Source organism: Perognathus longimembris, chromosome 19 (assembly GCF_023159225.1).
Source record: "Perognathus longimembris pacificus isolate PPM17 chromosome 19, ASM2315922v1, whole genome shotgun sequence".
Taxonomy (NCBI): domain Eukaryota; kingdom Metazoa; phylum Chordata; class Mammalia; order Rodentia; family Heteromyidae; genus Perognathus; species Perognathus longimembris.
This window is the reverse complement of record NC_063179.1, coordinates 46,771,032-46,789,760: the sequence shown is the minus strand read 5'-3', so window position 1 is coordinate 46,789,760 and position 18,729 is coordinate 46,771,032. Positions and strand designations below refer to the sequence as shown.

General features: G+C 40.0%; 1 protein-coding gene across 1 annotated transcript in view; it reads left to right on the top strand.

Moving 5' to 3' along the window:
* The window catches only part of Nln (neurolysin), a 93,804-nt gene that overhangs the window by 31,173 nt on the left and 43,902 nt on the right, over positions 1 to 18,729 (top strand). Inside the window, exons 2-3 of the mRNA XM_048368291.1 lie at positions 10,240 to 10,499; positions 13,537 to 13,685. Coding sequence (XP_048224248.1) covers positions 10,240 to 10,499; positions 13,537 to 13,685 — 409 coding nt within the window. The remainder of the gene's footprint in view (positions 1 to 10,239; positions 10,500 to 13,536; positions 13,686 to 18,729) is intronic.

Here is an 18,729-nt window from a genome sequence, read left to right as displayed (position 1 = left end):
CTGTGGATGTGGCAGACCCTTGACTAATGAATTCTCCAGGAACTGTGCATTCATTTACGTAATTGGTGTGGGGCTTGGTTTCTCACACTGTGGTCTCAGGTGGCTTGACCCAATCTACTTACGAGATTTAAAACAGAACACAGATTTCTTTGTTTATAATGAATGTGTCTAGAACCTGTAACTAATGACCAATTGTGTCATACATAAAATTCTCTTCTGTTACTTATTTTTCAGAACTTGAATTTTTTCTGTTTCATTCTTTGCCTTTCTAATAGGAACCTCTCTTTTTTTGTAGCAATACTGGGGCTTGAACTCTGCGCCAGGGTGCTCTTAGTGGTTTTTTGTTGTTGTTCAAGGTTGGCACTGTACTACTTGAGCCACACTGGCTCACTTCTGGCTTTTTGGTGGTTAATTGGAGAAAAGAGTATGATGCTTCCCTGCATGAGCTGGCTTCCCCTGAGTATGGGGGGAACTCAGCACTCATACTTGCTTGCTTGCTCCACTGGTGTTCCACCATTTGAGCCCTGCCCTTTGCTGCTTATCTTAAGAGATGGAGTCTTGCAGACTTTCCTACCCCGTCTGGCTCTCAGGTACACTCTTCCAGACCTGTGTCTCCTGAGTATCAGGATGACAGATGGGAGCTACTGGTACTCAGCTTTCCTTTTCAGTGTTATGGATGCAGAAGCTGTACACATTAAGATTGTAGGTGGCATTGTTTTAAAGCTAAAGTTTGTTTGTATGAGATCAGGATTGGTCTATTAAAGTTGAAGAGGTGATTGTCATCATCAGATTTACATACTATATTAATTTTTTTAAAAAGGGAGAAAAAGAACTAAACAATGAAAGAAAAAGTAAACATGACCAAGTAGGTGTACATGCCTGTAATCACAGCTCTGGGAGACTGAAGCAAAAGTACAAGTTTGAGGCCAGCCTAGGCCACACAGCGGGTTCCAGGTCAAACTAGGCTACATAACAAGACCTTGTCTCCAAAAAACAGTTTTTCTGAAAATGCTTTTGGCCTTATTAGATACTAGAGGCCACTCAAAATGAACACCAGAATATTTCCATGTTTAGGACAAGAATTCTCTATCCTCCAAATAACTGTAGCTGAATTCATAGTACATTAAAATTCTTTGTGAATATCTTCACCAGAAGTGTGCTATGTCACTTTGGTAAGAGAACTTTGAAAGCACAATGTGTTCATCATTTTTTTGTTTTGTTTTTCCTTTCTGGTGCTGCTAACCATTTTGCCCAGACTGAAAAAAATTACTCTCCTATACCAGCAGGTGGAAGCAAGAGCTGTAGAATTGTGCTTTGCTTACCACATGGACTCAGTGTTCTGTGGATTATCAGTGACTCAACATATCCTTGTGATATATTCCTCACGTCGTTGCTTTTCATCCAAAGCTCCTAAGTTCAGCATCTTCTTTTGCTTATTTCATTGCCTGCTTTATTTATTTCCTGAATGAACTTGGGAATCATTCTAAAGTGGACAAGTTTAGGTTCTTCACCTCTTTTCTATGCTTACTGATTTAACAGCCTCCACATACATGCTAAATGCCTTCTTCTGCATTCACTAAACAATGCAAACATGACTGCGATGTGAAGCTTGCATTCTAGTGGAATTATTCCTCTCTCTAACCTCAGATAGTGGGTCAGTCAGTGTTGCTGGGGTGTCCCCAAGCAAGCAGTGCATGGTGTGCGCAGCGGCAGAGTTGAGTGTTTACACAGAAGCAAGTCATTCAACAGCTATGAGAGCACCAGGCACTCCTTTAAAAACATACGGGACTTAATTTATGTATATGGTGTTTTTCCTGATAGATAAAAAGGCCAAAACAGTCTTCAAGAAAAGGACTGTTGGTTTTTATTTTTATTTTTTTGCTACAGTTTATGTACTCCGAGGAACCAAGTGACCTAGAGACCCTAGAACATTGGTCATAAGGAATTTTCAGTTAGATGTAGACAGTGGATTATACTTAGACCTCCCATAAACTCTGGTTAATAAAAGTGTGACACTCTAGAATAGTTCTGCTTCCTGTGTATTAATGGCCATAATAGAAAAAATAACGATAAAGGTTATAAAAGAGAGCCAAGTTCAGAGAGAGAGAGAATCTCAAGTAAGACATAGAGAAAACCTTACTAATTATAGGAAATGGTAAAGAATGGTGCCAGAATTTCTTGCAAGATTAGTATTGTCTAAACCCCAGGCTGTTCATCATCCTAACCCATTGTGCTCCAGCAATGTCCGGCTCAATGAAAGGATTTTAGTTTCCCTCATTGAAGATTCCTGAGAATATACACAGCAATGGTCTGACCCATTCCTTCTCTCCCATCCTCTCCCTTGTCGAGCCACCATTCAATCCACATACCCACCATCCCTACTCCCTGGGCGTCCTGAAAGTCGGCCAGCTCAAAAGTCACTCCTACATACTTCTTTGTTGTTTTCATAGGTTGAGATTCCTTCTCTGTCCTCTATATTCTCGTTGAATTGTGAGACAATTTTATATTATAAAACTTATTATCTGATACCTAGTCTGTCTCTTTGTGTTTCTTTTCACAGGTCTATTAGCTCCTCCCAAAATGGCCTTCTCATCTTTGTAAATATTTACTGAAGGAATAATATTTTTTCATGAAAACTCCCTTTATAAACTAATCTTTCTTTTGTGTTTAGTTTGCATAATACCAGATGATAGTAACAAATCAATCCCTGACCTATACTTCTCACCCCTAATCCACCTGCTGGGTGCAGAGAATCAAACCCAGAGCTTTGGACATGCTAGGCAAATGGCTTACCACTGAGCTCACAGCCCCCAAGTTAGTACTTCTAACCCGAGGAATCACAATGGAATAAAGCACAGGATTTACTGCATACAAACGTTTCCCAGAATACCTCTGCCAAATCTTTTTAATAAGAAGTATAGATCATTTGTTTGCTTGAGTACTTGGAGAGAATGCTTTATTGATTACATAATAACTGTTGATTGAGAACTCTAGAAAGGAGACCCTGGGGAAAAGAGAGCCATTAGTGGCATCATGTGGAAGAACAAAATGGAGGCTATGCCTGAGAAATTTTCAGAGAGTAAAAGCTAAGGACTGTAGATTGACATACGCGTCTTTCTTTATAAGTAATAGGGAAGAGATGGAAATGGGCACTTTATCATACTAAGCTGTATTTCTTGTTCACTCAGAATTCAAGCTAAGGATTAGGGATATGGCTCAGATAATAGATTACTTGCTTAGCAAGTTGTAAGGCCCTGAGTTCAAATTCCCAGTTCCACCAAAAAAAATAGTAATAATAATTTTGATTAAAGATGCAAGTCTGGTAAAAGTTGACTTATAACAAGGCATTTAATTCTACAACATTTTGTCCATCAGAAACTTCATTTCTAAACCAAATTAAAAGATCTTTAAATAAAATGTGTTTGTTGTTAGAACACTGTTTAGGGAGAACACTATTTGGGGCTATAGTTAACTGCACTGGAGAAGTCACCAACCACTGAGCACTACTCTGTATTACATTTCCAAGTATAGCAGCCTATTCACTAAACAGTTGTTAACAACTCCTGGATGTTTCAGGATACTCAGTATGTGCCATTACACTCTATGTATCATCTTCTCTAATTCAGAGAAGGGCTTTATATGGTGCTCTGTGGATCTAAACATTTTCAAATGGAACTCCTTAAACAATGGACATGTAAATAAAAAGATTTAAACAAGCTTATGCAGAACTTTAAAAAACTTGTTACAGAGTTTGCATCTATATGTGTAGTCAGGCAAGGTGGTAGCACATGCCAGTGATTCTTGGAGTCTTGAGGCCATAAATTCAAGACTAGCCAGGACTACAGACCAATTCCCTTTCATAAGATGAAAATTTTTAAAGGACTAGGTCACTCAACTAGTAGAGTACTTCCCTGCCCTGTACAAGGCCCTGGGTTCAATCTCCAGCACAACCTATTGGGTAGCTCCACTAAGGTGTCAATGGCCCTCTGAAATATAACACTGTCTAAAATTCATCTGCCTACTTTCTTTCCCAGACCAAACTTGTTCTCTTTTATTCTATAAATCAGCGAATATCACCAATACACTAACTCAGTGATCCAAATCAGAGAACAAGGAGACTCTGGATGCCATCTAGTCTGTTCTCCAGGTTGCCTCTGGAATAATCTGTTTAAAGCATGAGTCTTATCACAGCCTGCCCTTTAAGTAGCATGGTTCCCAGTGACTTCAAATCAGTTCCAGGCACTTAGTTTCACACACAAGGCCTCTTAGAGCTATGCCTGGCTTTGTATCTGCTTGCTTTCTCAATGCCAGTTTTCCCCTCAAGTCTGAACTGTAGATGTGATACACTATTTTCATATCACCTTCATGTGTTAAACTCTATTCAAGCCTTTGTGGTGGTATTTTTGTTTCTTCCTTTCCCTATCTGCTTCCTTCCCTTTTCTCCTATCTTCCCTCCTTCCTTCTTTCCTTGCTTCTTCTCTTTCTTTTTTTGGACATGGGCCTTGAACTCAGGGCCTGGGCACTATCCCAGAGCTTTTTTGGTCAATGCCAGTGCTCTATCACTTTGAGCCACAACTTCTAGTTTCTGGTGGTTAATTGGAGGTAAGAATGCCATGGATGTTTTTCCCCTGCTGGCTTTGAACCATGATCCTCAGATCTTGGCCTCCTGAGTAGTTAGGATTACAGGCATGAACCACCAGCGCCTCCCTCCCTTGCTTCTTTCCTTCCTTGTTTTCTTCCTTTCTTTCTCTTCCTTCTTCCCTTCCCCCCTCCCTTCTCCTCTTTTCCCTCCCCTCCCTTCCCCTCTTTTCTTCTTCTTTGGTTCTGGGTAGACCTTGGAGTCTTGTAACTACTATAATAGGAGTAGAAAGAGGTGCTGAGGTTTTCATGTAAGATTGTTGAACTGATAGATGCAGTTTATGTCTAACACACCATGCATCCTGTGCCAAGAATGTCATTGGAGACCCACCTCTGACCCTTCTTATCCCATGGAAGTCTTACATGTACTGACCCCCACCTGTATGTCCATGCCCCAGCCCCTCAGAGATGTGTACATACCAGTAATACTGATCACTCCAAGGGAAGAGATCCACACAGGTTCCTGGAGCCATTTCATTTTTTTTTCTTTCTTTTTTTTTTTTTTTGGCCAGTCCTGGGCCTTGGACTCAGGGCCTGAGCACTGTCCCTGGCTTCTTCCCGCTCAAGGCTAGCACTCTGCCACTTGAGCCACAGCGCCGCTTCTGGCCGTTTTTCTGTATATGTGGTGCTGGGGAATCGAACCTAGGGCCTTGTGTATCCGAGGCAGGCACTCTTGCCACTAGGCTATATCCCCAGCCCCTCCTGGAGCCATTTCAGTAAGAAATTCTGGGGTCTTACAAACTTGAATTGTAGTAGCATGATGTGGGTGTGCAAGGTTTTCATACGCTAGGAGCTCTCTTGCTGAGTTTAGTCTCTGGAGGGCCAAACCGTGTAGGTCCAAGAATAAAGCTATAGGAGAAGCCCGTTAGAGAGAGAAAATAGAACAATGAAAGTCTGAATCTCTAAGGGAAATGAACCATTAATCAGGGAAATACAGGAGTGAGAGCTGATATAAAAAAAAAATGATTGTGGCCCAAGAGTGGAGAATCTGCTGTTGCTACCTCTAAGGAGTATCTCCAAGTGGTGGTGAAAGCTATGAAGATTCTTAGAGAGAAGTAGGTCATAAAAACTGAAGTTAATGGAGTGATGTGGCTCATCTACTTATCCTGCGATCTCCCAGGATGACTGAGGAGCTTAAAATAGGGAAGGCTGCCAGGTATGGTTGGTACAGCCCCCAGTCTCAGTACTCTGGAGGAAAATGAGTTCCAGGACAGTCTGGGCTGCACAGTGAGACCCTGGCTCAAAGATAAATAAAGAAATAAAATATAAAATGTAAAAAAAAACACAAAATAAAAGCAGTGTATTAAAAAGACAACTTTGTAGACAGTTGGAATCAAGATCAAGGGGAATGTTTCTGAGGAAATAACCAGGCAAGAGAAATAACTAAAATAAGCACGTTCATGCATTCCAGAGTGGTAAGGAGGGGGATTGATTGAATGCAGACCTCAGTGGCAGCCTATAGAGAAACATTAGCTCCAGAGTACACTTGGCAGGATTTGCCAAATATTTTAGAGAATTGGGAGGGATTTTCAGGAAGTACACAAACTTTATAATACTACCTAGCAGCACTATACAGGAAATGGATGGAAAAACAGAAATTGTAGAGACATGGCATTTTATGTAATGGACTGTCAGTGTGGTTCTGTCCACATTTTCTTTTTATTGGCTTTGGGGCTTGAACTCAGGGCATGGGTGCTGTCCCTGAGCTCTTAACACAGCTGGATGCCAGTGGCTCACACCTGTAATCCTAGCTACTCAGAAAGCTGAGGTCCAAACACAGCTTGTCAGGAAAGCTCATGAGACTCTCATATCCAATAAACTACTCAGAAAAAGCTGGAAGTGGTGTTGTGGCTCAACTGGTAGAGCACTAGCCTTAAGCACAGAGAGGCTCAGCGACAGAGCCCAGGCCCTGAGTTTCAGCCCTAGAACTAGCAAAAAAACCAAGAGTCTCACAAATTTTTCTGCCTAGTCTGGTTTCAAACTGTGATCCTCAGATCTCTGCCTTCTGAGTAGTTAAGATTACAGGAACTATGTTTTCTTGTATGAACTTATTTGTGATAATGAAGGAAGATGGCTTACTATAATGTCTTAGCCATATTTCATCTCATAGTTCATCATAGTTCATATAATGAGCATCTATTATCTATTAAGCATGTGCAGTGTATGGGGGGGGTTCATGAGGAAAGAAATGTATTGTATCAATAATGCTTGAGAAAGTCTTGGTCTCATTCATAAAACTAACTGGACAGGTAGGTACATGACGTAGTTTAAGTGTCTAAAATGAATTGCACAGATGAATGTTAGCAGAAGCTCAAGTCAAGGTGAGGTAAGATGGCCTGAGCCACAGCGCCACTTCTGGCCGTTTTCTGTATATGTGGTGCTGGGGAATCGAACCCAGGGCCTCATGTATATGAGGCAGGCACTCTTGCCACTAGGCCATATCCCCAGCCCCCTCATGTTTCTTTCATTGTTGAGGCCTTCCTTCCATGTTGAGGCCTTTCCCTCATTAGTAGCAGTGGGAAGTATGCAAAGGATTGCATCCCTTGGGCTAGGTAAGGTACTGACTTTTGTCAGTTGAACTGAGTTAAAATCAGTGATCAAATATCAACCTTAATTATAAGCATTAGGAAATAAAGAATAACTAGGAGAAGTCATCCTAGTGGAATGCTTGAATTTATTTTACTTTAAAGCTATTTAATAATGAAAATTTGTCCATTGTCTTCATTTGCAAGAGGACCTTAAAAATGTTTTAGACATTGTTCTACTTACAGTTCACATAACTTGGCAATACTGGCCCAGGCTTTTCATCTGTTCCAGAACTTCTTGGCAGCACAGTCAGTCATAGTTATAGCTCACTCTCCTAGAGGCCTCACTCTGTGTCCATAAAGGTTGCAGGAATAATAGAAAGTCTTAGCAAATTGCACACACTGAGGTTGACGTTTTGCATGCCAACAACAACATCGTAAGCCCTCTAGTCATCCATCATTTCTTTCTTGTACTCTAACCTCCACAGGAGGGTTTTTTTTTTTTTGCTCCTTATGCTTATTCTTTTTTTAAAGCCTTTATCGGTTAGAATCCTCTATGAAGCCAAAAATATAAAAACACATTTAAACTGACTTGAACACTACAGAGAATTTATTGACTCATACAACTGGAAAGTCTGGCTCTGGATTGGGCTTCAGAGTTAGTCTAGAGGCTCAGTGATATTAAACATTTAGTTTCCTCTCCTTCTACCATTCACAGCGTATATTTCATCATAAATCACATTCCACTTTTTTACATGAGATGGCTGCCAGCTGCCATCAAGGAAACAAACTCAGTTGCAGCCAGTGGCAGTGGAACCTCTTTCTCTCAGCAGCATCCTGTGCACGAATCTTGTGATTAGAACCAACCACCTCCAAAACCATAGGATTAATTGTGTAAAGGGTCCACACAAAAAGGGAGGAATACATATATACATACATGTAGAGATATACATATATATGTAACTAGATAAGGAAAAGAGATGAATAGTTGTACTCCCTATGCATATCTAACCATCTACTGCACCCTAGACTTCTCCATTGTTTCTAGACCATTTCCTTGAAAAACGAAATGCCACTGTTCTATACTCTGTCCTAGATCTTTCTTTCTCTTTCTGACCTTTACTAAAATGCTTTCAGCCCAAAAGAAGAAAGCTCCCCTACATTCTTCTTCCTTCCACACCCATACCACAAAGTAAGAAGGAAACATCAACATCTTTCTTCTCCAGCTGCTGCCTCCGCTGACAGTGATGCTCCCTCATCGGCACCTCTACCACTGTGTGAAAATACCTTTGAAGGGAGCAGGTCTAGCTCTATGGTAGAGCAGGTACACCTGGCCTTGAGTTGATCCCCAGCACCACAAAAAAAAAAACTTTGAATTTCAGGATCTAGATTTGTCATTTTGTGCCAGCATTTAATGTCCTCTTCCAACCTTGTTATTGGTCCTTTCCTTTATTTAAATCTTTTGGTTAATGGTTAATGGTTCAGTCTTCTTTTCTGGTCCCAGGAGAGAGGGAGAGAGAGAAAGAGAGAGGGAGAGGGAGAGAGAGAGAGAGAGAGAGAGGGAGGGAGGGAGAGGGAGAGGGAGAGGGAGAGGGAGAGGGAGAATCAATATTACTACTTTGTTTTGAGGCAGGGATGAGGAATGACCTGTAGACCATATATGATTTGAGAAATGGTTTTGTCTGGCTTTGCCAAGGTAACTGTAATCAGGAATCAAAATTCAGTACATCTAGGAGCTTTTTACATGGCAATATAAAATCGATACCAGGGCTGGGAATATGGCCTAGTGGCAAGAGTGCTTGCCTCCTACACATGAAGCTCTCGGTTTGATTCCCCAGCACCACATATATGGAAAATGGCCAGAAGGGGCGCTGTGACTCAGGTGGCAGAGTGCTAGCCTTGAGCAGGAAGAAGCCAGGGACGGTGCTCAGGCCCTGAGTACAAGCCCAGGACTGGCCAAAAAATAAAAAATAATAATAAAATCGATACCAGCCAACACCAAATGGCCCTTGACAACAAAAGATTCCTTACTCTAATCTTTTTTTTTATTTATTTATTGTCAAACTGATATACAGAGCGGTGTTTTCCTTACCCTAATTCTTAAAAGATTTGTTTTTCTTTTTCTTTTATGGTAATGTAAGAAGGATGCCTGAGATTATTTCCTAAAATGAGTTCAAATCATTATGCTTAATTTTATTTTATTTTTTTTGGCCAGTCCTGGGGCTTGGACTCAGGGCCTGAGCACTGTCCCTGGCTTCTTTTTGCTCAAGGCTAGCACTCTGCCACTTGAGCCACAGCGCCACTTCTGGCCATTTTCTGTATGTGTGGTGCTGGGGAATTGAACCCAGGGCCTCAGGTATACAAGGCATGTACTCTTGCCACTAGGCCATGTCCCCAGCCCTATGCTTAATTTTAAAGAAATTTTGGGAGGAAAATTAGCATTCAGTGTAAGAGATAAGAGACTATTTTAAATAATTTCTTACTAAACTTATAATTTTTTATAGGTTGCTGGAAGTTAGCACAGGAAAGATTAATAGTTTAATTTATAAAAAACAATTTGCACATCTCTGACACATAACTCGACTTTCTCTATGGTTTCATTGTACTAACAGTTCAGTGTTTGGCTAGTATAAATTCCATTAAAACTTTATGCAAGAAAAATAAAAAATACAAGGGATCTTATTTTAGGACAATGTGTGTTTAACTCAGAAAATTTGCTCAGTATTTTTTGAAAATCTACTTTCAATTGAAATTCACTTTTTTTTTAAGGTTTTTTGTTTTTTTTTGCCAGTCCCAGGGCTTGAACTCAGGGCCTGAACACTGTCCCTGGCTTCTTTTTGCTCAAGGCTAGCACTCTACCACTTGAGCCACAGCGCTGCTTCCAGCCTTTTCTGTTTATGTGGTACTGAGGAATCAAACCCAGGGCTTCATGCATCTAGGCAAGCACTCTACCACTCAGCCACATTTCCAGTCCCTTGAAATTCACTTTTTTAGTGTATATTTTTTCTTTACTTTGGACCAACAAAAATCTGTCTTTCCTATTTATTAAAAAAAATTTAATTACTATTCTTTCTAGAGTTGGTGGTTCCAGGATTTTCCTCAGAATGACTTTGGGAAGAGACGTGACATCTCCTCTCCAGGCAATGTCTTCCTACACTGCAGCTGGCAGAAATATTCTAAGATGGGATCTTTCACCAGAGCAAATTAAAACAAGGACTGAGGAGCTCATCATGCAGACCAAGCAGGTGTATGACACAGTTGGAATGCTGGACGTAGAGGAAGTAACTTACGAGAACTGTTTGCAGGTGCTGGCAGACGTGGAAGTGAAGTATATAGGTGGGTAGGAGGCATGAGTACACCCACATGTTACACCTTCTGTCTTGGCAGTTTGTTTTCTGGCCTTACCACATACTGATGGTTACATAATGGCTGGTTAATTTGTTCAGATTTAGATTTCCTAAGATTTAGAAATTTTATTATTTTGGCAAAGGCTGTGTAAAATTACACTCATTCATTGTTTTCTGGACAAGGACAGCATTTTGATAACATACATCAAAACTTTTAAGAGGTAGAGTGCCTGCCTAGCAAGTGTAAAGTGTGAATTCAAATGCTTATTCTGCCACATATGCACACAGACGTGCACATACACACAGATGAAGTCATTTTCTATTTGGCAGAGATATTCCACCGGTGACTTCATATGTGTGTCCCACTCTGTGTGTCAGCTTGATGTTTGGCTCAGGTGCTTTTCTTCAGTCATTCATGATCAGATTGATGAGCTAGCCTAATAATATATAAAAGTCAGTGAAGGAAAATTCTTTTTCTTAGGTTTTTGTTGTTGTTGTTGTTGGTCCTGGGGCTTAAACTCAGGGCCAGAGTGCTGTCTCTGAGCCTCTTTGTGCTCAAGGCTAGTGCTCTACCATTGAGCCACAATGCCATTTCTGGTTTTCTAGTGGTGAATTGGGATTAAGAGTCTCACAGTCTTTTCTGCCCAGGCAGGCTTTGAATCATGATCCTCAGATCTTAGCCCCCTGAGTAGCTAGGATTACAGCCATTAACCCCTAGCTTTTCTTAGTTTTTTGTTTTTTTTTAGACAAGTTCTTACTTTGTAGTCCAGATTGGCCTTAAATTTGTGGTCCTCCTTCCTCAGTCTCCCAAATGCTGGGATTACAAGCATACATTGCCATACTCAGCTAAAAAAAGCTTGTTTGCCTGCCTGCCGCCTTTCCTCCCCTCTCCTCTACTCTCCTTCTTTCCTTCTTTCTTCTCTCCCTCTCCTCCCTTCTCTCTGTGCCAGTATGGGGGCATAGACTCAGGGCCTCATGCCTAAGTAATTATTTAAAATTAAATAAGCCTTTAAAATTCTGATTTTTTTTCTTAATAGCAAATCTTTTAAACAAACTTTTAAGATTTGTGATATTTGCTTCTGCCTTGTCATAAATCAAAATTGTTGAGTTTGGGAGAGTTCTTGAAAAGTAATTTCCTTTTATCTGAATGTTGTGGGAGTTCCTCCTGCATTTGTCAGTGGCTGTTAAGGCCTTGTTTGCCCAGTGGCAGGTCCTGGGCTGAATCAGCCTTGTTTACAGGGTGGCAGGGAGAGCTCAAGTCTGTTTCCAGAGCTTTGTAACAAAGGAAGGAAGGAAATGGTTTTCAGCATTCGTTTGTTTAATAATGTGTTTCCAGTTTTAGGCTTCTGAGTTTTACTAAGTTCTTCTTAGTATCTTTTTGAGCTAATTTCAAACATGATTGAGGGGTTAGGGATTGAAGTAACTTTTGAGCTAATTTTTAAAAATAAGCAGAAAATGGAACTTTTTTTTTTTTGGCCAGTCCTGGGGCTTGGACTCAGGGCCTGAGCACTGTCCCTGGCTTCTTTTTGCTCAAGGCTAGCACTCTGCCACTTGAGCCACAGCACCCCTTCTGGCCATTTTCTGTATATGTGGTGCTGGGGAATTGAACCCAGGGCCTCATGTATATGAGGCAAGCACTCTTGCCACTAGGCCATATCCCCAGCCCGAAAATGCAACTCTTAATAATTCTAGCTTAAACAAATTCTGCGTGTATTACATTTTAAAATTTCTCTTCCATTTTTCCCTTCACTAACAGGCATAATATTTCATATTAAACACTAAAAGTATTATTACATACTTTGAGAACTTATTTAAAATATCTATATTACGGGTTTATTTTAATAGCTATGGCAAATTTTTAACAAGTTTCATTGAAGTGGCAAGGTAAAGCTATATTTTCTACCATGTTATTGCTGTGCAAATTTACCTGGTTGGAATACTTTCAAAACACTGAAGATGGTAAAATAAAAATATATTCATTGTCACAGAATAGGCACAGCCAGAGCTGAAAAACACTGACAACCAACACTCAGCTGATCATCTTATTCCTTTAAAAATCTTGGGCACTGGTGGCTCACACCTGTAATCCTAGATATTCTAGAGACTGAGATATGAAGATTGCTGGTTTGAAGCCAGCTCAAGCAGGAACGTCTGTGAGACTCATATCTCTAATAAACCACCAAAAAGCCTGAAATGGAGCTGTGGCTCATGTGGTAGAGTGCTAGCCTTGAGCAAAAAAGCTCAGTGATAGCACCCAAGCTCTGAGTTCAAGCCCCAGGACACCACCAAAAATGTGTATGTGTATGTGTTTCTGCCAGGCCCCAAACTTTCAGACTCTACTTTCTAAACCCTGGACTAAGCCCCTCCCTTTCTCCATAGCACATCATCTCATGTCCCTGCCTTTGAGAGCTCTTGTCTTTGATTAGTATCTTTTTTTTTTTTATTTGGCCAGTCATGGGCCTTGGACTCAGGGCCTGAGCACTGTCCCTGGCTTCTTCCCGCTCAAGGCTAGCACTCTGCCACTTGAGCCACAGCGCCGCTTCTGGCCGTTTTCTGTATATGTGGTGCTGGGGAATCGAACCTAGGGCCTCGTGTATCCGAAGCAGGCACTCTTGCCACTAGGCTATATCCCCAGCCCTTTGATTAGTATCTTTATCTTTAGATGGTTAAGAAACTATACCTTAAATGTACTTATGGCTTTTTTTGAGATAGGGTCTTACTATATAGTCCAGGCTGGTATTGAACTCACTGCCTTTCTGTCTCTACCTCCTAAGTACTAGGATTACAGGTTGTGCCATATGGCTGCCCTAAATGTCTTTTGATAAATGCTCTGAGTACATCCTTATTGTTCATAATGATGCCAAGTGGGACAGCCAAGTCCTGCATTAGTTTCTGCCTCTTGATATTCTTAGGAAAGAATGAAGAATATACATCAGTGTGTCATTCATCTGGAAAGAGGTATTTGGCTCCATACTGCTCTGATGAGTCCTGTGGTGTTTGTTCATAGTTCTTCTTTCTATCAACAGTGGAAAGAACCATGCTGGACTTCCCCCAACATGTGTCCTCTGACAGAGAAGTAAGGGCAGCAAGCACGGAAGCAGACAAGAGGCTTTCTCGGTTTGATATTGAGATGAGCATGAGAGAAGATATATTTAGAAGAATTGTTCATTTACAGGTAAAAGATATTATAAATCCTTTTAATATTGAGGAGGGAAAAAACCTACAGGAAGAACAACAGAAAAGTCCAAGGGTCTGAAGGTGGCTCAATGATAAGAGTATACATAAGGCTTTGCATGCACCAGGACCTTGGTTAGATCCACAGCACTGCCAAAAAAAAAAAGCTATTAATGAACCCACAGACACCAGTCCATTCATACATTTGTAAGATTTGTTTAGATATTTGGGCTGTTCATTCAGGACATTGTTGTAACAATGTAAAATAGTTTTAAGATTTGATTCCTGGGGCTGGGAATATGGCTTAGCCGTACAATGCTTGCCTAGCATGCATGAAGCCCTGGATTCTGTTCCTTAGTACCACATAAAAAGCTAGAAGTGGCGCTGTGGCTCAAGTGGTAGTGTTAGCCTTGAGCAAAAAGAAGATAGGGACAGTGCTCAGGCCCTGAGTCCTAGCCCCAAGACTGGCAAGAAAAAGGTGGGGGGGGGGGGGCGGGGAGGCTGGGAATGTGGCTTAGTGGTAGAGTGCTTGCCTAGCATGCATGAAGCCCTGGGTTTGAATCCTCAGCACCACATAAACAGAAAAAGCCAGAAGTGGTGCTGTGGCTCAAGAGGTAGAGTGCTAGCCTTGAGCAAAAAGAAGCCAGGGACAGTGCTCAGGTCCTGAGTTCAAGCCCCAGGACTGGCAAAAAAAAAAAAAATCCAATAAAGCAATTACTCTCATGCATGTAGATTATTGTATAAACATTTTTAGTGTCTTCTACAACGTCTGTTAAGGTGATATTGAATAATAAAAAGTATTCTGTGTTTGCATTGAAATTCATTAGATGAATTTAATTATTCTTAAATATCTTCCTTGATAGTCTTATTTGCTTAGGTAGTATTTTTAAACTTTTAAATAATATCAGTTTCTGTTAGAACTGGACACTTTAATAAATAATAAATATACTCCAAATATTATTTTACTTTACTGCTGTAATAAGAGACCACTGTAGTGTAGCACAGGAATTCTTCTTTACACTGAATAATAAGATCTTTAAACAATACAAAGTCTGCAATTTCAGGCATGTACTACTAAAGTGAATAATACTGAGATCCCAGGATACCATCAGTTTAGATAGTAATCAAACATAATTTCCAAATTGGATTTAAAATATTATCTTACCTCCCAGTTATTTTTCATTTTGGATTAATGAATAGAAATGTACAATTACATTTCATAGTTCTTTGTACAAATCTGGGCCCAATAAACTTTCCACTTATTTTCGTTGATATTTAATATATTACACCAAAACTTAGTGGCCAGAAATAGCAAAAATCATGTTGTTTTCTGAGTTTCTGGGGGTCAGGATTTCAGGAAGGAATCAGATGAAAAATTCTGACTTGGGATTCTTACTTGTGTGTTTGGCATAGGTACCTGGAGTTGGAGCAGATTGGATCTAACCATTTGTCTTTCTGTAATTCTTGGGAATCTCAGTCAGCTTTGGCTGTCATAAGAGAGTACCATAGACTGAGTGGCATTACAACAGAAATTTATGCTCTCGTAATTCTGAGGGCTGGAAGTGTGAGACAAAAGCCAGCGTGATCCTGTTTGGATGAGAGCTTTCCTGGCTGGCACTCAAATTGGATTTGTAACCTTTCTCAGTCCACACAGAGAATGGCATTGAATATCTGTTCCTCTTATTATATAGCCACCAGCCCTTGCACCTTTAAACCTATCTCTGAATACCATCCCATCGGGATTTAGGACTTCAGAAAAATGAATTTTTAGAGCACACAGTTCAGTCATATAATCTCCCTATGTGGCTACAATGGTGATTCTTTACAGCTTGACAGCCTCAGGGTGCTAGGACTTCCCTTGCTGGAGACTCAGAACTCCAGTGGGAGGGTTTCATCAAATTATATTGATTCAGCCTTGCATTTTGTGACAAGTCCCAGAAGCCACATAGCATCACTTCTGCTGTATTGCTGTATAGATTGATGATGCTACAGTTTGACTGGTCAGTCCCCCCGCCCCCCCATCCCATTTGTTCAAGACAATGTCTTTCAGTCTGTTGCGCAGTTTGGAGACAGTTGATCCTTTAGGAAGTGGGGCCTGGTGAGTGTAAATTAGATCATTGTGATGTTACCAAAAGCTTTGCCCTTGAAGAAACTGTTGGGACCCCAGGCCTTTCCTGTTTCTCTTTGTTCATCGGGAGGTTAACAGCTTTGCTTTACCCTGCTCCTCATTTTGGTAAACCACAGATCCAGAAAGCTGTATCACCAGTTGACCATAGACTAAAACCTGAAACTGTGAGCTAAAGTAAGTCTTTCCTTCCTGTAAATTGATTATAGTACTTGAGGTATTTTGTCACAGTGACAGAAAGATAACTATCACAGTTGATCAGTCATTTAAGATATGACACATCTCAGTCTGGAGAATATCAATTAATTTGCAGTTATATTTCATATAACCCATAATGCCTAATTTTTTTACTAAACAGAGAGAGGAGTTTATGTAGACTGAAAGACTGACCAGTGTGCTGTCTTCCTCCCAGTGTGTGACTGAGAACACTACTTTACCTTTGTATAGTTACAGAGCTACCCAACTTAAATTTTATACCCAAATGAAGTAGCTCTTTTTATAACTGGAAAGGATGGAGGTTGAAAATGTTCCAAAAGTCTGTAAGTGACTGGTGAGTGCTTTGCCAGGCACCATGTAGATTTCACATTAAATCCCTCAGGAGAGGGAAGTTTCATGTTGGATTTGATTTTATACCTCTAGGCCAGATGACATGAAGAGATGATTCAGAAGAAATACAAATGGAAAGTAAATATGAGAAGATGTTCAGCCTCATCAGTAATCAGGGAAATGAAGACCATAATTACTTATTTTCATTTGTAAGATTGGGCACCAGTACCTCACAATTAAGCTGGGCACCAGTGCCTCACACCTATAATCCTAGCTACTCAGGAGGCTGAGATCTGAAGATTGGGGTTCGAAGTCAATGGGGGCAGGAAAGCCCTTGAAATTTTTATTTCTAATAAATTACCAAAAAGAAACCAAAAGCGGAGCTGTGGCTCAAATGGAAGAGTACTAGCCTTGAGGGGGGAAAAGGATTTTAAAAATTAAAGAATTAGTGCCAAATGTCTTTAAGTCTGTGTATCAATGGGAATACCCAGGCACTACTAATAAGAATGTAGTTGATTAAAAATAACTGATTGAAAGAGAACCTTAGTATTATAAAGTGGAGTCCCTCCATCTCCACCTCTGTGTTTACCTAAGGACACTTGCATCCGTGCATAAAATTCAAAAATGTTCCTAGCAAAACAGTGAGATAGATTTCTATCCATAAGAAAATAGATCAAATGAGGCACATTTATGTAATAGAATACTTTATAGCACTGAAATGAATAATCTATGGGAACCATTTAAACATGTGTCAACCTTAGTAACAACAAAAGAAATTACAGAGTATTGCATGCAACATGTTACCATTTCTGAGAGCTAAAAATGAAACAATATGTACATACATAGAGGGTAAAACTGGGAAAAAATGTTTATCTCCAAATTCAAGATAATTATCTTTTGCATACGGTACCTGTTGCATGTGCCAATGTACTTCTGCTATTAATGTTCAGTTTCATAAATGAGGGTGAATTTAATTTTGTTCTTCCATATTAGTTATCTTTATTGTGACTATCAAATACTATATGAAAATTTAACAAACTAAATGTATATTTAATGCCACCAAAAGAAAATGAGCACTTCTTTATTCCACTATCTAGAAAATTGGCCAAATGTCAGAAGTCAGCAGTTATGGCCACAGGTCTTGGGCATTTCTCAGTCCTGATGAAAACATCTTATTCATTAAAGAAAAAAAGTTATTGCTCAGCCAGGTACCTGTGGCTTATGCTTGTAATTCTATCTACTCAAGAGGCTGAGATGTAAATATCAAGATTTGAAGCTAACCTGAACAGAATAAGCCATAAGACTCTATCTTCAACTAACCAAAAAAGTAGCTGGACTGTAGGTGGGGCTTAAGTGGTAGAGGCACCAGCCATGAGTTCAAGGCCCACATTTCAAGCCCGGATACCAGCAATAAATAAATGAACAGCAAAAGAACAAATAATTCAGTTAATAAATAGGCAAACTAGTTGAACAGACAGTTCTTAGAAAAAGAAATACAAATGGCTAGCAAATACATGAAATGTCCAATATAGGAAATGATAATCAAAACTATATGAAGATTCCATCTCACCACAGCCAGAATGGCAATGTTCAAATAAATCTCACAACAAAAAAAGGAACCCTCATACACTGTTGGTCAGAATCTAAACTAGTACAACCACTATGCAAATCAACATGGAGATTCCCCAAAACTAAAATAATCCTACTCTGTAATCCTCCTATACCGCTTCTTGAACATATATGTGAAGGAGGGTAAGTCAATATACAAGGAAGATACCAGTGTTTATTGCAGCTCTGTTCACAATAGCCAAACTGTGGAAAACCACTGAATGGATAAAGAAAATATATAAACACACACACACACACACACACACACACACACACACACACACACACACACACACTGGAATGTTACTCAACCATAAAGAAAACGAGATCATCATTTTGAGGAAAGTGTATCGAACTGGTGATAATCATATTGAATGGAGATATGCCAAACCTCAGAAAGCTAGGTGCTGCATATTCTCATCTGTGGCTGATTAACCTAAAATGATGATGGCCATAGTGGTGGTGGTAATAGTAATAGAATTTGAATGTAAAATGACCAACAAAATCAGCAGAAGGAGGGGGAAAGGAGGGATGAAGAGGACTGAAGAACATTATGTGTGTGTGCACAGCATAATGAAATGAACCAGACATTGTTTGGAAGTGGAAGGAAGAGGAAAGGGAGAAATGGGAATATGGTTCAAGCACACTACGTGCATGTATAGAAATATTACAATAACACCCTTTCATATTATAAATGCATACTAACTCAAAATTCAATAAACAGCAACAACTGAAGAAGGTTTCACAATACATTTTCTAATCATAT